We start from the raw sequence: 22,835 nt of genomic DNA, 5'->3' as shown, positions 1-22,835 counted from the left end.
CGCGTTTAGCCGACGCCCTCCCAAGAAGGGCTGATAACGTGTGCAACAGACGAAGGGCACTGCGGAGGAGAGGACGGGAGGAGGTGCACCGAAAAGACTGGAAAAAAAGGAGCGATGAAGGACAACAGGGGGGGGGGAGATCGAGGCAAACCGTGGTCGGAAGACACGTATAGAGGGGAGGCGTGAGAGAAAGGTGGGTTGGGTTGGGTTGGGGGGGGGGCGGTGAGGGGTGGGTGGGAGGAGAGCAAAATGTGAAGAAAGAACAGACCTGTTGTGACAACACACTACACGAGCGCGGGTGAGTCAAGGCGCTTGTAGAGGAGGGGAGGGGGAGGGGCCCAAGACAGGGAAACCAACAAATGGGAAAAGGGGGAAACCTACGGAGAGTGATGTGCAGCACCGCTTACCAGCGGTACAAAGATAGCGATGTGACTAAATAGGGGAACGGGGGAGGGGAGGGGGCTGTGAAGAGGGGGGATAACACTAAAGAAAGGACCGGAAGGTGGGCCACCAAGAGTGACGAAAATTTTTTTTTCCGGGGAGGGGGGGGGGGGAGGGAACTGTGGAAAAGACGAAGTGTGGCGAAAAGCGAAACAGAAAACGGGGAAGAACGGGGGTTCCGAGTCAACAGCAGCTTAGAAACCAACGTCCGGGAAGTGCACAAGACACACACGCGAAAGGGAGCACCTAGAGTTTTGCGTGCGATAGAAAAGAAAACTGCTTCACTCCTGTCTTTGTGTCAGTTACTGAGTACAGCAAGCGTGAAAGAGAGAGGGTGTGCGGGGACAAGTGGCACCCCCAGAGATTTACCTTGGCTTTTCTCTCCGCGCTCTCCTGATCGTTCAAGTGCGTGTGTTCTGTGTGCACAGGGCAGAAGAGGCAGTCTGCTCTCCGCTTGTGTTACTCTTCGCTGGTCTGTAAATGGGTGAAAAGATGAGGATGGCAGTAAAGCAAACGGCGAACAAAGCGATAGTACATGAAGTAGGCATATTGGATAGCATCATTGTTAGCAGCCCTCATCTCCGAATACAAGGGAAGATGAGTGTGTCTCATTTTTGACGTTGCCGTATAACCTTCTCATTGGTTTTCAGCATCAATGTGTGATGAAACACCATCCCGTACTCCCTTTAATGCTATCTGAATGATAGGAGTCTCTTTGGTCTTCACCACAGGGATAGTCCCCAGTAAAAGCAGTCCTTCGTCACCACGATCCGTAACACACCACACACGGGCAATCACATTTCTGGTTTCCGTATCTCGCTGTCGTTCGGCGTTTCTTCGGGCGGGCGGCTCATTGGTTGTTTTCCTTTGCCAATGGGGGGGGGGGGTGCCGTTGTCCCCTGTGGTGTGGCGGCTTCGGGCATTCTGGGTCCCGGGTTTGCTTGCCGCGTCTCCGCCTTCGCCTAGGTGGGGCTGGTCGGTTTCGCCGGCGCGAATTCACTTTGCCGTCGCTGGGCGGGTTTGCCCCGGCTACGCCTTCGCCTAGGTGGGGCTGGTCGGTTTCGCCTGCGCGAATTCACTTTGCCGTCGCTGGGCGGGTTTGCCCCGGCTACGCCCTCGCCTAGCAGGGGCTGGTCGATGTTGCCTGCGCGAATTCACTTTGCCGTCGCTGGGCGGGTTTGCCCCGGCTACGCTCTCGCCTAGCAGGGGCTGGTCGATTTCGCCTGCGCGAATTCACTTTGCCGTCGCTGGGCGGGTTTGCCCCGGCTACGCTCTCGCCTAGCAGGGGCTGGTCGGTGTTGCCGGCGCAAATTCACTTTGCCGTCGCTGGGTGGATTTGCCCCGTCTACGCTCTCGCCTAGGTGGGGCTGGTCGGTTTTTGCCGGCGCAAATTCACTTTGCCGTCGCTGGGTGGGTTTGCCCCGGCTACGCTTTCGCCTAGGTGGGGCTGGTCGGTTTCGCCTGCGCGAATTCACTTTGCCGTCGCTGGGCGGGTTTGCCCCGGCTACGCCTTCGCCTAGGTGGGGCTGGTCGGTTTCGCCGGCGCAAATTCACTTTGCCGTCGCTGGGCGGGTTTGCCCCGGCTACGCTCTCGCCTAGGTGGGGCTGGTCGGTTTCGCCGGCGCAAATTCACCTTGCCGTCGCTGGGTGGGTTTGCCCCGTCTACGCTCTCGCCTAGCAGGGGCTGGTCGATGTTGCCGGCGCAAATTCACTTTGCCGTCGCTGGGTGGGTTTGCCCCGGCTACGCTCTCGCCTAGCAGGGGCTGGTCGGTGTTGCCGGCGCAAATTCACTTTGCCGTCGCTGGGTGGGTTTGCCCCGGCTACGCTCTCGCCTAGGTGGGGCTGGTCGGTGTTGCCGGCGCAAATTCACTTTGCCGTCGCTGGGTGGATTTGCCCCGTCCACGCTCTCGCCTAGGTGGGGCTGGTCGGTGTTGCCGGCGCAAATTCACTTTGCCGTCGCTGGGTGGGTTTGCCCCGGCTACGCTCTCGCCTAGGTGGGGCTGGTCGGTGTTGCCGGCGCAAATTCACTTTGCCGTCGCTGGGTGGATTTGCCCCGTCCACGCTCTCGCCTAGCAGGGGCTGGTCGGTTTTGCCGGCGCAAATTCACTTTGCCGTCGCTGGGTGGGTTTGTCCCGGCTACGCTCTCGCCTAGCAGGGGCTGGTCGGTGTTGCCGGCGCAAATTCACTTTGCCGTCGCTGGGTGGATTTGTCCCGGCTACGCTTTCGCCTAGCAGGGGCTGGTCGGTTGTTGCCGGCGCAAATTCACTTTGCCGTCGCTGGGTGGATTTGTCCCGTCCACGCTTTCGCCTAGGTGGGGCTGGTCGGTGTTGCCGGCGCAAATTCACCTTGCCGTCGCTGGGTGGGTTTGCCCCGTCCACGCTCTCGCCTAGGTGGGGCTGGTCGGTTTTTGCCGGCGCAAATTCACTTTGCCGTCGCTGGGTGGGTTTGCCCCGGCTACGCTCTCGCCTAGCAGGGGCTGGTCGGTGTTGCCGGCGCAAATTCACTTTGCCGTCGCTGGGTGGATTTGCCCCGTCCACGCTCTCGCCTAGCAGGGGCTGGTCGGTTTTGCCGGCGCAAATTCACTTTGCCGTCGCTGGGTGGGTTTGCCCCGGCTACGCTCTCGCCTAGGTGGGGCTGGTCGGTTTTGCCGGCGCAAATTCGCTTTGCCGTCGCTAGGCGGGTTTGCCCCGGCTACGCTCCCGCCTAGGTGGGGCTGGTCGGTGTTGCCGGCGCAAATTCACCTTGCCGTCGCTGGGTGGATTTGCCCCGGCAACGCTCCCGCCTAGGTGGGGCTGGTCGGTTTTGCCGGCGCAAAATCGCTTTGCCGTCGCTGGGTGGATTTGCCCCGGCTACGCTCCCGCCTAGGTGGGGCTGGTCGGTTTTGCCGGCGCAAAATCGCTTTGCCGTCGCTGGGTGGATTTGCCCCGGCTACGCTCCCGCCTAGGTGGGGCTGGTCGGTGTTGCCGGCGCAAATTCGCTTTGCCGTCGCTAGGCGGGTTTGCCCCGGCTACGCTCCCGCCTAGGTGGGGCTGGTCGGTTTTGCCGGCGCAAAATCGCTTTGCCGTCGCTGGGTGGATTTGCCCCGGCTACGCTCCCGCCTAGGTGGGGCTGGTCGGTGTTGCCGGCGCAAATTCGCTTTGCCGTCGCTAGGCGGGTTTGCCCCGGCTACGCTCTTGCCTAGGTGGGGCTGGTCGGTTTCGCCGGCGCGCGTATGCCACACCGACAGGGGTTCGGCCGCCACGGCCGCATTGCAGTTAATGTTTTTTGGTTTTTTTTTTGGGGGGGAGGTCAGCAAACAACTCCTGTGGAGTGGTAGGTGGTGTTGAAACGGGTGCATAGTGCACCTGCGCCACATTCAATAGTGGTCGGTTTCATTCTACTCTCGCGTGAATATGTAGATCTTCGAAGCTGGGCCGATCTGGAGGGGACAGAGAATCAGCTCAGGCTGAGGCGAACGGTTTTTCAGTGTTGCGCCAGACATCCAGGAAGCGAGGTATCTGGATACAAGGGTGTGTGTAAAGGCGAGAAACAAGAAGCGATGCTGTGAAGGATGAGTAGTCCGCAACTCTTTGCTGCTCACGAGGGGAAACGCGAAAGATGCAAGTGCTATTGATTGCAGTGGGGGTCTTGGCGTTTGCAGGCGGAGGCCCACCTGCGTTAGCCTGTTGCGGTGGTATGCGGGATAAAGGAGCGGATTAGCCCGCATTTGCTTTCTGGAGCTCGGGCAGGAGGACTGGGGCGCGGACACGAACACGGGATGTAAGCTCCTCAGTGCGGAAGGGGTGGCGTAAAGAGATGTGCTCTTTGCCGTGCCTGGAGGGTTTCCTTTTCAAGTTCACTGCCACGGAACGACGCTTTCGCTGCCCGGTGACGGTGCTTCAAGGTGCACGCCCCCCCTTTTTGGCCCCCTCCCGCACTCCGCAGTGCTTCAACTCAAAATGCTTTATTTGATTGGGTTGCTTTGCTCAAGGTGACCAGCCAGGAAGACAGCTGCTCGAAAAGAATGCCAGAGCGGAGGACGCCTCGGAAAAACCTGCCCTTCCACTGCCGCTTCAACATTTCATCAGCGCACAGGTGAGTTCATGCACAATCAGACACTGGGCCGCCCAAAAGATGGAGAAAAAAATCGTCCTGCCGCAACCAACGTGCGCACTGAGACAGAAGAATGGGGCGACGCTCGCGTATGCGTGGTCATCGCGTTGCTGTCTTTATTTGTGCTTGTCCGTCACCAAGAACCCGTGACCGCTAACAAGTGTTAATGTGTCCTGCGCATTCGAGTGCGCAATGAATAGGGGAAGTCGGTAAAAAAGGCGGCCAATCACTGCGACATGACAGGAAAGGGGGGGGGAGGGGAGAGAAAAAAGCAACAAAAAGAGCCGAATGAGAAGAAATGCTCAATACATCATCTGATCACGCAGAAAAGCAATGCCTTCAGTTGCACTACCGCCGCTACTCCGTTGGCTCCACGTAGCGCATGTTCAGCAGCACTTCATCGGCGATCGTCTTTAGTAGCGCCAGTGGTAGGTCGTGGCCGAGCCGAGGGAAGATGACGAGCTTCGCGTTTGGCACCAACTCTGCAAGCCGGTAGCCGTTTGCCACGGGTATCAGGGGGTCTTTGGTACCATGTATAATCAACGTCGGACATTTCAGCTTGCTCAGGCCGTTGGCACGGCTTGGTGCACGCAATACTGCGGCCGCCTGCCGCCACTTTCCGTTGTCATTAAAATTGCCGCTGCGGTTGTATGTGCCCGTGACGAAGATCTGCACTTCCTCTCTTTCCTTCTTGTACGTACCCTGACCGAGGTAGTTGAAAAGCCAGACCATGTGCTCTACACGGTCCTCAATGCTGTTGCTGCGCGGCTTCACGAGGAGGCGGGCATAATGAAGCAGGCCCGGGCTTACTGTGTCAGCGCCGCCAGCGTGGGAGCAGAAAATGTTCAGACTGAGCACGCGCTCCGGGTGGTGGATCGCCATGAGCTGTACAATCATGCCTCCCATACTCATCCCAAAGATGTGGGCGTGTCGTATGTTCAGCGCTGTCAGCAGCCCGATCCCGTCCTCCATGATGTCCTGCAGGTTGTACGACAGGCGCTCACCAATGGACATCCACCGTGGCAGACCGAGCCGGATGGGCGCTGGGGTGCCGAACTCATCGAAGCTGGTGGACAGCCCTGTGTCGCGGTTGTCGTAGCGGATAACGTAGTAGCCTTGGTCTACAAAATGCTGCACGAAGCGTAGTGGGTAAGCCAGAAGCGAGGCGCTGAGTCCCTGGACGAGCAGGAGGCATGGGTGAGAGGGGTCTCCGAAGGTGTTGTAGCAAATAGTGACACGCTTGCCGGTACTGGCGCAGGTGCCCACTTCCGCAAACTTATCCTCAAAGTCGCCCAGAGCGGCTGCTGCTTCGGGTAAGGTGGTCGGAGAGGGGTTGCTGATCTTGGGAGGCGGCACGTCCATCTCGGTTGCCTCCGGGTATGGAGGAGTCAGGATATCCATGATACTGCTGGCAGTTGCTACCTTTTCCAAAGTCAAAGAGTATATTGCGATAAAAAGTGGAGGCGTATTAAGCCGAGAGAGAGACGTTACACAATGGGTGCAGCTGCCAAAGCAATTCACCGTCAGTGGCGGTGTATGTTGTGATCTTGTGCTCGTAGGCGGGAGCGAATAGGAGGGACCACTGTGTGAACAAATGTGTGTATGTGTGCGTGTGGGTGTGGGTGGGTGGGTGGGGGGAAGCGGCGGGGAACGGCTGCAAGAGGAAAAAAAGGACGTAAGAAATGGGTACCTACATATCGTCTGCGCAGCTCAAGAGAACGAGGAGGTGACTGGTGTGCGTAATCGAGGACCGCGCTGACGGCCGTGCTCTAGGTGACACGGGGCCACGCACTGCGTCTGCGTTCCGTTGATCACAAGAGAGAGATGGTGAGTGAGTGGGTGGGGGGAGTCTCGCGTGGGCGAGAGGGCCATCTAGCAATTGAAGTCTTTTCAAGCAGAAGAAATGAAGCGAGAAGCAACGCCGGGAGGCCGACTAAAACTCGATCGTTCCTCGGCCCAGTTGCGCTGTTGTATCTCGCGAAAAGCGTACAAGGTAAATACAAAGTGTGCTTCCCCAGGGAATACGGAGAGCTCACTCACTGCGGGACAACAATCAAAAGTGGGGATAGGAGAGCAAGGGTAGACAAAGGGTGTGTGGAAGCAGCGTGTGTGTGTGATTTCATGAATGTGGGGCTGAGGAGGAGTTGTGCAAGAGAGGAAGAGAAGCGAACAAAGTCTAAACGTAACATGATGAGGCGAGGTGTATATATATATATATATACATACACATCAATATATATTGAGTGCATGTCGTCCTTTGCCCCAGCAAGTGCAACAGTCCGTAAGGGAAACACCCACTGTGTTTTCTTGTTCGTACTGGCCTACATGAAAGGTGTTGCGTGGGTGGGTGGTGAAGGACAAGATCAACCTGTGCAATGAACAAGACACACGCACACACGTGTTCCCCCTGAAATGCAACACCATCCATGCAGAGGAGCGAGAGAGCTAGGGGCGTACAATGACATGGGCGCAGTTGAAAGTTCGTGTTGTGCTCACCATGATTTGGCGTGCCGCTGGAGTCAAGTGTGATTTGGCTACATGTATGTACGACGATATGCCGCTCCCCTGTTTCGTCCCGTTGCCCCAACCAAGTTGCACAGAGGTGACGGTAGAGGATGTGGCAGAGATATACACATCCTTGGCACTCCCCATCATTACTTTCAAACGTGAAGTAGGCTTCCATCAAGGGGCAGAGGTGTCCAAGAACCAAGGAGGGGAGCAGCACGAGATACACCACCACATCGCGTCACGAGTCGCTGTCCGTGTCATTGTCGGTCGAAGTTGTGGTTACTGTGGTGCGTGTGGAACTCTTGTCGGTGTCGGTTGTCGTTATCGTGTTCGTCGAAGAAATGGAGTGATCCACGCTTCTACCACTTCTGCGCTTGCGGAATGAAGAGGCCGCATTGGCTGCGGAGCTGCGTGCTGCTGCTTGCTGGTTTCGTCTCCTGATCGCAGCCGCCCGCTGCTGTCGGAGAAGCTCCTCCGTACTGCTGACACTGCTGCTGCTGCTGCTCTCGTCGCTTATCTGCCCGCCCTCGGTGTCCACAACGGAAGACGCAGCTGGGGTGACCTCTGTGAAGTCGTCAGAGGTGTAATTCTCGTCACCAAGGGCATCCCCTTTCACCGCACCCGTGCCGCGACCCGGTCCGTCGCGCCGTGCAGCAGCGAAATCGGCCTCTCTCCAAGGTCCCTTGCGGTATGGGACGGGGTCTTCCTCGTACGCCTTGACGATCTCGACTCGAAGAGGCGGCGACGAGGAGGTGTGACGCTTCTGGTAGGCAGCACGCAGCGCGTTCACGTGACGGTAGTGTGTCGACTCGTGAGCCTCAAGTTGATGGCGCAACTGCTGTACTTGACGGCGTAAGGCGTAAAGATGGAGCGCCATTTCTTTCCTCACCTCATTGGAAAGAGAGGCGTCCGTCCGGTTCGCCGAAAGCCAGGGCAGAGGTGCGCCGGCATCAGTGGCAGCAGCCCTTGTCACAGGCGCTTCCGCTGGCGCATCTGCCCTTTCGCCACTGGCTGCATCTTGCCTTGTGAGATGGCCCTGAGGTTGTGGTGTAGCACCTGAGTGAAGGGTTGTCACGGCTGATGGCATGGGTGGCAAAGAATGAGGGTGCGGAGACAACGGTGCAGGAGACGTGGACGGCTGAAGCTGGAATGCGCAGATAAGCTGCTGCCGTGCACTGTCAAGTGCGACTGTTTTCAAGACGCACTCGCGCAGGCGCCGCTCGAGAGTGGCTGTAACGTCAGCGTACAACGTCTCATGCGCTCCAGCCAGTTCCTCACTGAGACGCACCGCGTGCTGACGCGTCACAGCCTCATCCTGCCCCTCGGCAACTACGTTTGCCTGATCTGCCGCCTCCACCCCTTTCCTTCCCTGTTTCCGGGGCTCCAAAGAGCTGACAGGTGGCGATGGGGCAGTCTTGTTCAATGAGTGAATGGGTGAATGTGGCGTTTCTAGCTGCTCCTCGTTGCGTGCACTTTCTGAAGCCGGGAGCTGAGGAGTTGCACTGATATCATCGGGCGATCGTGGAGGCCGCTCAAGAGCTTCACTGTGCACAAAAAAGTGCTCCCGTGGGGAACCTGTGCTAGGTGAAGATGACGGTGCTCTTGACTCCACAAGTGCTGTGGCCAAGGACGGGGTGCAGAGAGAGGCGTCGACCGCTGGAGCAGCATGCGGCAAGACCTCCTTGGGCTGTTTCGCCTCGACAGACGCCACCAGCGAGCTCAGCCAAGGCTGGTTCTCACGCTGACTGTCTTTGCCGACGTATAGCAGGCCGTGGGAGAGGGGATGAGCATCGCACCTCACAAGTTTTCGATCGCAGTAGACGTCACCAAAGCAGTTGGCATAGGCCAGTCGAAGGCGCAGTGGAACATCCATCCCAGATTTTTAGTCGCTCTTCACATGAAGATCGTCCCCCCACCCCCCCTGTGTGTGTGTGTGGCACTTGAAAACAGACTATAACTTTAACTATATGCATTCATAAATTTCTGTAAGTGTGTCCGTGTGTATGGCAATTGCAGATCGCAACTGGGTGGCAGGGAACAGAAGTGACGAGATGAAGGTGGAGACGTTGCATTTTTCTTCAAAATTTCGGGGCGACCTCTTTGGCCATTTATTTAGCGTTTTTATGATGCCGGGGAACGTCCTGCAATGACCTCTATTGGCGCTGGCGTCGGTGTGCAGGCGGCTGAAAGCCCACTGGTGTGTCCAGACCGATACCTTTTTGGTTTGGTATCCTTTGATGGGGTGGGGGGGGGGGAAGATGTTGCTCTCCTCCCCTCCCCAGTACGGGATCGCCCCTCAGTGTCAGAGCACCATCGCCACAGCTGCGGCAGGCGTCCACGCGTCGTATTTGTTTTTCTTCAGTATCACAGCCGCTGCATTATTCACAAAGCGAAACGCATGGCTAAGACTTCTCACACTCAGACACACAAATTGAGGACAAGTGAATTAGGTGGGGTGTGGGGAAGAGGCACACCCCTCCCCCAGCAACTGATCCAGTTAGGTTCGAACGTTCTCTCCTGCTGCAACGCCTACCCACTTTAAATCCCTCTCCACTTCTATTCCTTACCCCTCTCCCCCCCAAACACACACACACATATTGCCGTGATTCACCTCAGCGCAGGATGAGGGAGCGGTATACGACGTCTTCTGGCTTGCCAATTAGAATAATCGTTTCCGGTTCCATTTTCTTGTTTTCCGAGTAAAGGGTGATGGAGAGGGACTTGTACACATTCGTGGAGGACAGGAAGCCAGAGCTTTCCTTGCGCACGTCACACGAGACCAGACCTTCGTTGCCACTGGAGGGATTTTTGAGTGTGAGGAGCATCTGCAGTCGGCGTTGCTTAAGCCCGAGGAGGTCTGACAACTCGTACGTGCCGCTGCGGATGCGGCGCATCAACGGCAGCTTGAAGCCACCGGTGGCGTTGTAGGTGCGGAACTCTCCGGTGCGTGGGTGCGAGCCGAGGTGTTGAACAACCTTTTCATTATGCATGACGAGTGCGATGGATTGGTTGTAGACCGTCTCAGCATTGATGCGATACCGCCGGATGAGAGACAGGATGACGGTGTAACAGATAAGACAGCACCCGAAGCCGCTCATGAACCCGAGCCGAGCGACTGTTTGGAGACTAAAGCGCGAAAGAAAAACGTAGCCCTTCAAGAAAATATACATGACTGCCACCGTCGCAAGCGTACCGGCAGCCACTTTCGAATAGAAGATGACCATGTCCGTTGGTAGCCCGAAAATTGTGCCACTGTAGTGCGGCGTGGACTTGTCGTAGGCGACATCATCTAGCTTTACCTTCGCCGGCGAGCGACCAAAAATGTATTCCATGAAGCTTCGCCGCGGCATGTACAAAGCCTGGCGAGGGGAGGATGTTTGGGGCGACGGCGCAGTACCCACGGTATGTGAGGAGATCCGGGGGACCTGACGCGCTGCCAGCGCCGTTCCAGCAGCCGGGTGTGCCATGTACAGACGGCGCAACATTTTCCTTTTTTTTCTGCCTTGGTGTTGGGTTTTTTTTTGTGCGAGTTCTATATATGCACCAGCCTTTTGTTTTCACAGCCGCCAGGCAGAGCAGATGATACGGTGAGGGCTATCAAAGAAAAGGAGGGAGGGGAAGGGGGTAGAGAGAATTAATACGGAGGACACCAATGTGAACCAAACAAGAAAGACACGATCACACAGGGAAAACTTGTCTCTGCGACTTTTGATTGCTTTTTTATTTTTGCTTAGCGTATCTCTTTATTCGGTGCGTTGTCACAGTAATGGTGCCAACCACCGCATACGTGCTTTACTCGGTCTGTAACACTTTTGGGTGAACGTAGATGTAACTATCACTGGGGGCTCAATGGATAAAAAAAGAGAGGCTCCCTTCCTCTTTTCCCCTCACCACCCAAACAGAGGAAAGACAGAGCGGATCAGCAGCTGGATAAAACTCGACGGTCCACTAAGGAGGAGGGGGAAGAGACCAAAAAAAAAGAAACGCAGACACACACACGCACGCACACACAACTGAAGAGATGAGAGGGTAGCAGTGTTTAATCGGGAGGTCTTGAGAAAGGCCAAGATGAGGGCAACGCAGGAAGAGGAAGAACGGAGGTGGGTAGGGGGATCCGATTGGTGGCATGAGCCGTACAGCGGGTTTTCACTTCCTTTTTTTTGACGTTGTCCTCCCCCCCTCCATGTTGCACTTCTCGATGCTTTTATCAAAGTACAGGAGAATACATATATACATGTGTATGTATACGCATGTATATCCGTGATTGTGTGGGATGGTGGGTGAGTGTATGGAGCGCAATGCAGTTCGTATAGCCACAAACGTCAAGTGGTCATAAGTGTGCAGATCCATATATATATATATATATGTGTATATGTGTGCGTGCATGATTTTAAACCGTGGTGAGGATGGCAGCAGCAGCGGCAGCAAATAAGGAGGAATGAGGTCGTATCGAGACAAAGACGGTGTCCAACCGCAAGGAAAATGCTGTGCGAACAATATTCGCGTCCCGCGTCATGACACCGCTGGTGTTGAAAAAACGGAGATGATGTGTTTCCTCGTATATTTTGGGCGTCATTTCTGAGCGTAGCATGCCCACGGGCAAGGGAGAGTGCACGTACCAAGTACCGCTGAACACCGCAGGGTAGAGGCACCAAGTGGCATCGTGCAATGGCGTTGTCAACGGGAAGAGACCCGCTGTTTTTTTGTCCCTTTCACTTTATTTTCGTTATCGTTTTTTTTTTGTCTTGCCTTTTAGTGTGCTGGTCGTTGTTGTTGTTCACCACCACAACGGAACAGAAAAAAAAAGGGGGAACCAAACCACAACTGCACCAAAGGCACACGGGGGAGGGAGGGGGAAGGGGGGAGGGGGGGTCATCTCATACTTTCTCTCTCACACACACACACAGACAGACACGGAGCAGCTGCACAACAACAACATTATCAAAAAATACAAATGAAAGAAATAATATCACAACCGCAACTCGTCGCCATTATTGGAGCCACTCAGATCAGGGCTCTCTGTACAAGTGCCGCACATTCAGCGCGTATGTGTGTGTGTGTGTGTGAGTGGAATCTACGCTCAAGAGAAACGACACAACCAACAGCACCACAGCTGTGGGAAGGGTGAAAGGAAAGAAGGAGAGAACATGACGAGCTGCGCCTCCGCCAGCACCACTGCCGTTGTTGCTCCCCTGTGATGAGCTCCAGCAAACGGAGGGCGGGAAGCACAACGCCGCCCTTTGCCAGCTCCTCCCTTTTCTTCTTCTACTTCCTCTTCCCCCCCTCCCGCACAAATAGATGCCGTGGAGGGGGATTGGGTGCGAGAGCTAAACAGCTAACACCCCCCGCCCGCCTTTCCCACCCTTTCTTACATTTGCTCACCGATGTTAGCAGGGAGTTCCTCAATCTGCGTTGCGTAGAACTGTTCGATGTCGCGCAACAGGCGCAGCTCATCACGACGCACGAAGGTGATAGCCAGCCCAGTGCGACCCATGCGTCCAGTGCGACCGATGCGGTGAATGTATTGCTCACGAGCAAGTGGCAAGTCGTAGTTGAGGACGAGTGAGATGCGCTCCACATCAATACCGCGCGCCCAAAGGTCCGTTGTGATCAGCACACGGCTGTGGCCGTCGCGAAACTGCCGCATAATTTCATCACGCTCCGCCTGAGGCATGTCGCCGTGCATGGCAGTCACAGTAAACTTTTCGCGCGTCATTTTCTTGGCGAGCTGTTCAACTTTTTTGCGTGTGTTGCAGAAGACGACCGCGTGGGCGATGGTGAGACTGTCGTACAACTCAATCAAGACGTCAAATTTGTTTTTTTCCTCGTCGACTGAGACAAAGTATTGCTTTACGCTGTCGACGGTGATCTCGTCGCGCTTTACGAGAATACTCGCGGGTTCTGTCATGAACTTCTCCGTCATCTCCAGCACGTCAGCCGGCAGTGTCGCCGACACGAGAATGATCTGCAGCGGCGGGACCATGCGGTAAATGTCGTGAATCTGCGCCTTGAAGCCCTTTCCCAACATCTCATCAGCCTCGTCCAGTACGAGGGTCTTCAATCCATTCACGCGAAGGCTCTTGCGGCGGATCATGTCAAAGACGCGACCGGGGGTGCCGGAGACGATGTGCACGCCGCTATCGAGGCGGCGGATGTCCTCATCTGTGCTTTTGCCGCCAATGCACGCGTACGCCGTCAGCCCCATGAGGTGGCCGATATTGTTGCACAGATCCTGCGTCTGAACGGCCAGTTCACGGGTCGGCGAGAGGATGAGGGCCTGGGTCTCACGTGTGTGTGGGTTGCAGGCCTGCAGGAGACAGACACAGAAGGCGGACGTCTTGCCCGTACCGGAGGACGCCTGCGCAATGACATCACGCCCCTTCAAAAAGGGCATAATGAAGCGCTTTTGGATGGCCGTGGGCTGCTTGTAGCCAAAGCTGTACATTCCTTTAAGCAGTTCGTCCTTCAATCCCATGGCCTCGAAAGTGGGGATGGCCAGCACGTTGGCCTGGATATCATCGACTTGCTCTGCGTCCATGGTAGCCAGAGAGACGACGGCGGAGAGATGAAGTACAAAGGTGTATATATATATATATGTATGTGCGTGTGTATGTGTGTGTGTATGTGTCTGAGGCGATTACGTTTCTGTATACATACTTGTATCGACGCGGATGATGTTATTACTCCGCTGGGTACACACACAGGTATACACACATGCAAACATATGAATGTACACATGCGTGTATGTATAGAAAGATGTGTGTGGCAGCGAAATGTTTCACGTGATAGCGACAGACACAGAGGTGGTGGGCGGAGGAGGAAGGGAGTGGCGGCGAAGGAGGCGGGGGGGGGGAGGGTAGAGGGGAAGGGGGCGTTAGCGCGCGTGTGTGTGTGCTTGTAGGAAATGCGGTACATAGAATCTTGACATCGCTTGAGCGTGTCGCATTACGCACGACCTTCGAGGAAGAAGATAATAGCCTGTTGTATCGGTCGTGCGCACATCGCTGCACTCCAAGGCACCGGTAATGTACAACGCCGAGGAACACACACGTACCTCCCCCCCCAAAAAACAAAAAAATCGAAAGGTCTGTTTTTTTTTTTTCAAATTTTGTTTCGTGACGCCATCGACTCATCCGTGGACATCACCTCTGAAACAGTTGAGCATCAACGTAGCAACCAGAGGGGGTGCAGAAAAAAAAAAGCAGAGCCGAAGAAGAAAAAGTGATGAGATCGGTGCGGCGCGGTATGCACACCTGTTCTCCACCTCTGACTAGGGTCACCTCTTATTCGGACAGGTTTATACTGGGTGCAAAGAGCAAGTGGATGTGGAGCTGAGCATACGCAATGAGAGCAAAGGCGGCCATGGGGGTTGGGAGGGTGGAGGGAGAGGGGAATGTATGCCGCATGTACTACACGACCAAAATATCGTCTTTCAGCCGCAGCGAGCGTGACGTCATTCGCTCCTTGTGCAGTGCTTCTCGTAGCTGCGCAATGACACTGGCACTGCGTCGGCACGCTTCCTCCAAAACGCCGTTGCGCTGCTGGACGATACTCAGGCTTTTCTGCAATTCCACTAACTGTGGGCCGCGTTGCGCGTCATCAAGGCTGCGCTCCACCATGCTGCGCACGACACTCGCCTCGCTGCGGCTCTGCTGCTCGAGTACTTTTCTCGCGGCCTTCTCCGCCTCAGCGCCCTGGCGACTTTTGGCAAGCTCCGACTTGAGCACATCCACCTCCGCGGACCACGCCTCTAGTTCTCTCCGCAGTTCTTCCTTTTCACGCGCAGCAGTCTCTCGTGCCCTCGCTGCGCGTTCCTCTGCCTCCTCCACGCGCGCACTAGCCTGGGCGGCTTGTCTCTGAAGTGTCTCTTCGTTAGCATCAGCAAGCTCGGCCATCTCTGCCTCGTGGCGGTCGCGTTCGGTTTGCAGCTGTGCGCGGTGGTCCGCCTTCAACATTTCCAATGCCTCTTGAAAGTTGAAGGCGTGCTTCTCCGTCTCGCGCAGCTGCTGCTGCGTAGCCTGCAACACCGCATCTGTGGTGTGGTGCTGCTCCACCTGCTGCTTCAGAACCGAAACTTCCTTCTGTGCCGCCCGGGCTTCTTCTCGTGCGGCGTTGAGACGCTCTTCAAGCACCACGGCGCGGCGCTCGGCTGACTGGAGGGATTCTTCTGAACTCAGCAGTTTTGCTGCGGCGGTTTCTGTGGCGGTGTTCAGCTGGTACCGCAGATTACGCTCCTTGTCTGCGATGCTCACATATTTGTGCCTAAGAGCTTGGAGCTCTTCCTGTTGCATGCTGCAACGCTGCTGCAGCTCCTCCAGTTCTGACTGCTGCTCCTTTAGCCGTTCGAGATTCTTCGTCAGTTTTGAAACACGTAGGCGGTTCTGGTGCTGCTCCACGAGGGCCTCTTCGTGTGCCTGAAAGAGGTCGCTGAACTTCTTTACACTTTCTTCAAGCTGATGCGTGACCGTGCGCGCGTCGAGCACAGCAGTGCACCACTTCTTCTCCGCGGCGGCGCATCGGTGGATAAGCAGGTTCATCAAATCCAGTTGCGCCTCTGCCTCCAGGGCACTTCGCTCTCGGGCAAAGTGTTCCTCGTACTGCTGACCCATCAGCCGCTGTTCCATTTCCTTCGCATTTTGTTGCGCGGATATCGCGAGGTTGGCCTGACGACGTGCCATGAGACTCACTCGCTGGAGGGCCTGCGCGTGCTTCTCTTTCGCGCACTCGCGGTCCTGCTGCACAGTCTTCTGCCAAGACTCCCAGTCTGCGACAATGGCCTCGGTAGCCGCTTGATGGGCAGTAGCCCAAATCCGCACATTACGAACTTCAACCATGGCCTCGCTGAGCCCCTGAAGCGAGTGAATTGCTGCGCGTTCGAGCACGTGACGCTCGCGGGCTTCCGACGCAACAAGAAGCGCCAACACGTACGCTTCCCACTCATCACAACACCACTTTGAATTTTGCATGTTTTGACGAAGGCTGCACAGCTCCGCCAAGATATTTCGCACGTCATTCACAACATCGCCCAGCCCGTGATCCAACTCCGAGGGACGGTCAAGGACGCTTCTCAGTTCCGCTATGCCTTCTCGCCAGACGGCGCTCTCCTTGTCTTGAGCTTCTATGAGGTGATGCTTCTCGCGTAGATCAGTCTGCAATGATGCGACGAGAAGCTGCGTTGTGCGGAGCTGCGCTTCCAGCTCTTCGCGTGCCTTTAGCGCCTGTTCGACTAGACAACGCATGCGCTTGTTGTCTTCGAACAACTTGAGAGCATCGGAGTCCTTCTCCGCGATGGTTGCAAAGTAGTTGTGAAGGATGACATCGACATCGCTGTTGGCCATAGTGTATGGTAGAGAGCTTATCAAGAGGCGTGGGGAGTAGGGGGAGGAGGAGGAAAGGGGGAAAGAGACCGGCAGACGCACAAGCGGGAAAAAGAGAGGCGCACGTTGTAGTGGCGTGTATGCCCCTCGCGTTTCACTTTTTTTGTTTTCTCGTCCGATGCCGTAACTCCCTATTTTTGTATCTTCTATAGGAAAGGTGGATTGCCAAAGGCTGCAAATGACTCTATGTGCCCGTGTGTGTGTGTGTGTGTGGCGTACTTCGGTGCACTGAGAAAACAGAATGAAAGTGAGCACAAAAGATAGAGGACAACACACACACACACACACACACACATAAAGCGCGGTATAACGGACGAGCGTACATTCGTGCGGGGAGGGGGAGTGAACGGTTACCAAAGGGGGTGGCATGTGACATGGTCATATGTCGTGCGAGAAAAGAGATTCCTCTATTCTCTTCCCTCCCCCCCTGCATGTGGGGGTAACACATATATAAATATAAATATATATACAATATACATCTTAAAACAGAATCGATCATCCTTTTCGTTCTATTCATCTCTCTCTCTGGCTGGATGGATGGATGGATAGGTGTGTCTCTGCGGGTGAAAGGCACGCACCGCGACGTCCACAAAAACACAAACGCAACTGATGCGCCAAGGCCATCATTTGACGAGGAAAAAAAAGGCCCCATGTCACGTAGAGCTGCGGGTGTCTACGCCAGAGTTTTACAGGTGCTCTTCTTTTGAAAACGGTACAGTGCTTCTATTCACTAATTGTGGCCACGCCTGTCCTGTTCGCATCTCCTACAACAATGAAAATCCAAATGAGGCGGACTAAGACATGCCTTGTCTTCGGAGGGGAGGAAGCCGAAAAACAAAAAAAACAAGCGGCGGATCAGCACCTCATTCCCTGTGTGTAAAAGAGTGTGTGCGTGTGTGTAGAGGCATGAGGGGTGCTGATGTTGTTGTCAGTGTGAAAGAGAACGCCGCAGTTCCACCACAATGCACCCGGGGTCCGCGCCATTCTAGTCATCGCTCAAACTCGACGCAGTTTCGGTAAGATCGAGCGTAAAGAACAAATTACACACACACACACACACATGATGTTATGAGGGGAGGGAGGGGTCAAACGAATATGCAGCCCATAGCGTCTTTTTTTTTCCCCTTTTGGGAGTGTGGTCTTCAGAGACCCATCTTGCGTCGGCGTGCCGTCGTCTCGTCATCGCTATCGCCGTCATTACCGAATTGGTCCTCAAGGTTGCGCACATCTTCGACGTCTACACCACGCTGGATCTGCGCCGCACGTTCCTCCTCTGACAAGCGGCGGTCGTTGGCGCGATGCGCGGTAGCGCGCGGTGAGCTGGTGGCGTTGGCGGTTGCCGAGGGGGCGCCGTTCGAAGGCGGATGTGGCGAACGGGCACCGCCGTTTAGTGGTCCTGACGGGCGTTTCGACCCCCCTGACACCCCGGGTTTCGACATGGGGAGTGCTGCCGGGGTGCGACCTTGGGCACGCTGTGGCAGCTTATGCTGCTGCTCAAGACGCGCCTCAAAAGCAGCGATTTCACTTGTTGCGTGTGCCAAGTCGTTTGACTCATCTTGCTCATACGTGCCCTGCAACATGACATCTGTTGAGTTTTTAGAGGAGGACGAGAGGCCCTCTGCCTTGGGGTCAGACTTAGCTTTGGGTGCCATGGTGTTGAACTCTTCTAGGGGGTATCCTCTCCGCCCTAAATACCCTGGGCGTTGGTGTAAAAGGTGATCGATAAAGGAGGAGGGCGTCGTATGAAAGGACAGCAGGTCTGAGGTGAATAATCAAAGCGGTGGAACGCGCTGTTGTGAGCGAATGCACAAAATTTACAGAGAGAGGTGCGCGTCTGAGGGAGAGAGAGAGAGAGGAGTTCACTAGCTGTAGTGGTGTTGGGGGAGGAGTTGGTTGTTGGTTGGTGGTGGTGGTGGGAGCTTGGCGTGTCCCATTTCTCTCCTCAGCGACCATGAAGGCTGATCCTGAAGTACTTGCAAGTGGCAGTGTGGTGCAGCAGGTGTAGGTGAGGCGAGGCTGTATGTGTCTGTTCATACTTGTGGGCAACTGTCGTCAAACCGGGCCACAAAATTGATGGATTTCTCATGTCCTTCCTTCCACGCCTTTTGCGCAGCCGGCTCCAGACAATCCGGGGCGAACTGCACGCATAACACCAAGCGGCCCCTGTCATGGCGCGGAAGCGGTGGCCTCTCTCACGTACGGGTTGTAACCGACGGATGGTGTGTGTGTGTGTGTGGGGAGGGAGGGGGGTGGGGCATGCAGCCGGCGCCTGGGTCCTGACGCCATCGACAGGGGGGTGTCGGCGTGTCAATGGTCCTTAAATCATCGACCCGAGGCTCCTTTAGCACAGCTCTAGCGCATCCCCTTTCACCGAGGCAACGAGACCACAGGCGTACCCGAGTGCCGTGTCTGCAAGTCTTTGGTTTCCCTACTGGGTGGGGGTATTAGACCGCGTTGAGGCCACACGGGGGGTGATGATGGCCGGCATCGTCATCTGAGCCGGAGGGTTCAGAAGAAAAAAAGCAAAAAAAACTAAGCGTAGACAAGAGGGGAGGAGCGGGTCTATGGCGCGGCGAAGCTACCACACGTGCAATGGAAACCCTCTGTTCTCTCGCGCCGTGAGCGCTCAGTTTCCGCGCGCGCACTCAAACGGCGATTTATCTCACCTGGGCTATGATGCTGCACTCCCCCTCCTTCCCCCCTCAAAAAGCTGCTGTTGCTGGTTACCACAGACAATGATTTCTTTTTCTAAACTACGTCATCACAACGCGACGGCGGCAGCGATGAGGCACACCCAGCCACCCATCATGATATAGCCTCCCGCAGGGGCCAACTGGCCCAGCGTCTTGGGGGCGCCGCACACACGTGCGTACACGGTGCCTGAGAAAAGTGTCGTTCCAACCAAAAACATCCAAGCGGAGACGCGCAGCCGCAACGCCGCGACTGGGTTGGAGCTCTGCACAGTCCGGCTAAATGCGAGGGCGCTGAGGGCTGCGATGCTGTGCATCAGTTGGTAATGAGAGCCAACAACAAAGGCGTTGCGCTCTTCTGAGGTTTTCTCTTTCAAGGCGTGCGAACCTACTGCCCCGGCGATGACGCCGGTAAAGCCGAGCACACCACTGTACACTAGCGGGATGGAGACCATAGCTATATATATATAGGATTTGATTTTTCTTGATCCACCTCTTTTTTTTTCCAAACGGGTTTTGATGGTGAAGGAAGGGGGGGGGGGGGGGGGGGAGGGGGAGGGGGGGGGGAGTTGAATTCCCTTCAATGAGAAAACACGTACACGCGCAGTTGAGTGCGAGGACGTGCAAAAAAAAAAAAGAGGGGGAGAGACAGGGTGTGTGAGGTAATAAGAGGGGGGGTCTATATTGATGGAGATGAAGACACTAAAGAGTAGCTCGTGGCATACAGATACTAACACTCATTCACACATTCACACACACACGCCGCAGTCTTGTTGACGCCTGCCAGGCAGGTATAAACATCAAGACATGAGGCGACCATCTGAGTAAAGTGGAGAAGGAGGCGTAGGAGGCCCGACACGACTGTCTGCATGGGTGAGAAGGGGCAGTTGTGGTCCATTTTCCCTTTCACACATTAGATGCCCCTCCCCCCCCCGGAATCATCGTCAACGTGGCTCTTTTAAAAATCTCTTCAAATGTACTTTGTTCGAGGGCTTCCCAGCAACAACATTTTTGTGCAGTGGTACAGTAGGGGCTCTTCTTGGTGTCAAGCATAGAGCGACGGCTCCTCACTCGACCAGGGGATCCACAATGGTAGAGTTACGACAATACAAGTGGCTTACACACTCCCTCTGTGTTTTTTTTCCACGATGCTTTTCATCCCCGAAAAGGGTCGCTTCACGGCCATTGCTGTCCTCCAAGGCCTTTTGTTTTTGCATTCCATGGCTTTCTGTAGCCCATTGGCGGAGGTCTTCACAAGTACGCACTGCCGCCAGCGCTCCTCCCCGTAGACGCAAGTGTGCAAGCAGGGGCGCAGAACATCTACGAAGGACAACCTGCACAAAAAAAACACGGAAACCACCACCACCACTACACAAACACATCAAACGGGGTGGGGAGTGGGGAGAGGTGTCATCAGCTTAAGCCAACCGAGTCATACCATATGTATGTATATATACAAACGGGAGGAACAGCCCAAACCCCTTCTTTTTCTTGAATGAGGGTGGTGGTGTGAGGGGAGATCGTAGGCAAGAATATACACACAACTATGCAAGAGCGGCAAAAAGGTGTGGTTGGGGACGCATCCTTCGCCCGATCGCTCTTCTCGTTTCCCTTCCTCTCATCCCTGGCCTCATCTCACTGCGTCGTCACCGGGAGGGCCTTCCTGCTATCTTTTCTCCCCCTCCCACGTTTCCTTACAAAAGAATATGAGACTAGATGAGAATGACGCCAAAGGTGAACACAGAGGGTGGGGTGGGGTGGGGTGAGGCGATCCAAGAGAATATGCGCTCTCTTCCTCTTCTCTCTCTCTTTTCCCGCTTCTTTCTAAACCACAAAAAAGTTGACCGATCCGTTCGACCCGGTTTCGTTCAACTCTGCGCTTACTAACGATAACAGAAAAGGGGTAAAGGGGGTGACATTTGTCAGACACACACCTGATGCTGCAGCACCGCCCCCTCCGCCCCGCCCCCCCCCCCAAATTTTGAACCGACCTTTTCAGGGGCGGGATGCTTGGCTTATTGTGGGGATACCGGGTGATGCGTGACTGCGTGTGAGGAGGACGCAGGGCCCCGTATATACATACATATATATATATATATGTATACACATATGTACGATCACTGACCAAATGGCCGCCATGGGTCACTCTCCAACAGCCACAGAGGTCTCTTCAGGCACCTGCGGAGAACAACTCACAATAGGAAGAGCGACGAAAACAGAAGCATACAGGAACACCTTCTCGGAAAAGCGTTCGATCCTCAAGGCAGACTCACGAGTTTTTGGCACCCACTGGAGACCCTCTTCGCAGAGCCGCATCCACCTGAGTTTCTCCTCACTCGAGTTGCTTGGCTTCAGAGAGTGCGATGAGAGAGGAGTAAAGCGCCGCGAAATTGAGGCCGCTGCGACACTCGAAAAAGTGGCACCCCTTCCCTTGCTGTGTGTGTGAGGGGAGGGGGGTGGTGGGTGGGTGGCACAGAGCGAATCGTTGACACCTTCCTTTTCTCAAAGGCTGAGCGACACCATCGCTACATCTCCCTTCGTGTTACCACCACCGCCCTATTTTCTTCGCTTTTCTCATCTCACATTACCAGTAGAGGCCCGCCAGCGCCACGTTCGCCCATCCCAGTACTAGGACAAGCCCACTGGTAGGAGTGAGTGGGCCCATGAACTTGGGGCAGATGCGGAGGCACAGCGAATAGATGGAGCTGCTGAACCCCACGCCACCGGCCAGTACCAGATAGAAGCCCTTGTTGAGCCGAGAAGATGCTTCGGGCGACTGCGTTGCCAGCTTCATCATCCACGCAATGGCTGCCAGCGCACCTGTGTGCACCATGTGGTATTGGTTCGCCGTCAGCCAAGAGCGGCGCTGACGCATGTTCAACTTCGTCTCGAGACACTTGCCCATGGCATCCATGGCAAAGCTAGAGAGACCCATGCATCCTACCAGGATCATGGGAACATCAGCGGTTTTTAGAGACATTTTTTTTTGAACTCGATCTCCGATAAATAGCAGTCTTTGTGTGTGTGTGTGTGTGTGCGTGTTGTGTGTGGAGGTGCAAGTAGGTGGAGGTGCTGTTGAGATGTGGCTAGGGGGAGGGGAGGGAAGGGGCGGCGGTTATGTACGTGTGTATGTGTTGGGGGTACATTAATGTGTACGTTATTATTTTTTATTTAGGGTAAGGGGGTGAAGGGTGGAATATTGTTGCAGGGATTGTTGCAAAAAAGATCTTTTGTTTCACATGGGCTTGGGACAAGGGGTCCAATGGGCAGCACGGGCCAGGAAGACGAGGGTGTGGGGGGGGTGGGGGAAGCGGGTGACGTGTTCGTGTGAGAGACTTCTACAATGAGGTAAGAAAACTCCCTCGCGATCGAGGCAGCACGTGAGAGGTGGAGTCAACCGAATACCTTTTTGATTTTAGGGGTGAAGGCATAGACTGTGTATTCCTCCTCTCCTCTCCCCTCTCTCGCCGGAGACGGGCCCCATTCAGAAGGGTCGCACACATAGGACTGATCAGTAGAGTGACTGCATCTGCATATAGGCTGGTCTTGACCCCTCCCTCCCTCCCTCCCTCCCCCCTTTTGTTGTGGGTGTGTAACGAGAAACGCCAGCAGGAGACGTGAGCCATCCTTTCGTCTCGGTACACTTCGCTACTCCTGTTATTCCCCTCTCCTCTCCTCTCCTCTCCTCTCCTCCCTCCTCCCCCACTCTCTTCTCCACGCCATTTGG

The 22,835-nt window shown here is 55.4% G+C and overlaps 7 protein-coding genes across 7 annotated transcripts; all 7 read right to left on the bottom strand.

Annotated features, from left to right (window-relative positions):
• Positions 1-4,890: 4,890 nt before the first annotated feature.
• JKF63_03579 (uncharacterized protein) lies at positions 4,891-5,934 on the bottom strand (the record flags this gene model as incomplete). Its single annotated transcript, XM_067899580.1, has 1 exon — positions 4,891-5,934. One exon carries the CDS (start codon positions 5,932-5,934, stop codon positions 4,891-4,893), a length of 1,044 nt encoding a protein of 347 aa, XP_067755819.1.
• A 1,345-nt stretch (positions 5,935-7,279) lies between these two features.
• JKF63_03578 (uncharacterized protein) lies at positions 7,280-8,914 on the bottom strand (the record flags this gene model as incomplete). The annotated part of the gene is made up of 1 exon (XM_067899579.1): positions 7,280-8,914. The coding sequence occupies one exon, from the start codon at positions 8,912-8,914 to the stop codon at positions 7,280-7,282; it is 1,635 nt and encodes a 544-aa protein (XP_067755818.1).
• A 739-nt stretch (positions 8,915-9,653) lies between these two features.
• JKF63_03577 (uncharacterized protein) lies at positions 9,654-10,526 on the bottom strand (the record flags this gene model as incomplete). Its single annotated transcript, XM_067899578.1, has 1 exon — positions 9,654-10,526. The coding sequence occupies one exon, from the start codon at positions 10,524-10,526 to the stop codon at positions 9,654-9,656; it is 873 nt and encodes a 290-aa protein (XP_067755817.1).
• A 3,924-nt stretch (positions 10,527-14,450) lies between these two features.
• On the bottom strand, positions 14,451-16,379 carry JKF63_03575 (uncharacterized protein; the record flags this gene model as incomplete). Its single annotated transcript, XM_067899577.1, has 1 exon — positions 14,451-16,379. The coding sequence occupies one exon, from the start codon at positions 16,377-16,379 to the stop codon at positions 14,451-14,453; it is 1,929 nt and encodes a 642-aa protein (XP_067755816.1).
• Positions 16,380-17,560: 1,181 nt separating this feature from the next.
• On the bottom strand, positions 17,561-18,070 carry JKF63_03574 (uncharacterized protein; the record flags this gene model as incomplete). The annotated part of the gene is made up of 1 exon (XM_067899576.1): positions 17,561-18,070. One exon carries the CDS (start codon positions 18,068-18,070, stop codon positions 17,561-17,563), a length of 510 nt encoding a protein of 169 aa, XP_067755815.1.
• A 1,109-nt stretch (positions 18,071-19,179) lies between these two features.
• JKF63_03573 (uncharacterized protein) lies at positions 19,180-19,563 on the bottom strand (the record flags this gene model as incomplete). Its single annotated transcript, XM_067899575.1, has 1 exon — positions 19,180-19,563. The coding sequence occupies one exon, from the start codon at positions 19,561-19,563 to the stop codon at positions 19,180-19,182; it is 384 nt and encodes a 127-aa protein (XP_067755814.1).
• A 2,129-nt stretch (positions 19,564-21,692) lies between these two features.
• On the bottom strand, positions 21,693-22,088 carry JKF63_03572 (uncharacterized protein; the record flags this gene model as incomplete). The annotated part of the gene is made up of 1 exon (XM_067899574.1): positions 21,693-22,088. The coding sequence occupies one exon, from the start codon at positions 22,086-22,088 to the stop codon at positions 21,693-21,695; it is 396 nt and encodes a 131-aa protein (XP_067755813.1).
• Positions 22,089-22,835: the final 747 nt, after the last annotated feature.

The sequence above is a fragment of the Porcisia hertigi genome, chromosome 28 (assembly GCF_017918235.1).
Source record: "Porcisia hertigi strain C119 chromosome 28, whole genome shotgun sequence".
In the NCBI taxonomy this organism is placed as follows: Eukaryota; Euglenozoa; class Kinetoplastea; order Trypanosomatida; family Trypanosomatidae; genus Porcisia; species Porcisia hertigi.
The sequence above is the reverse complement of the archived record's forward strand: the minus strand, read 5'-3'. Positions and strand labels throughout refer to the sequence as shown.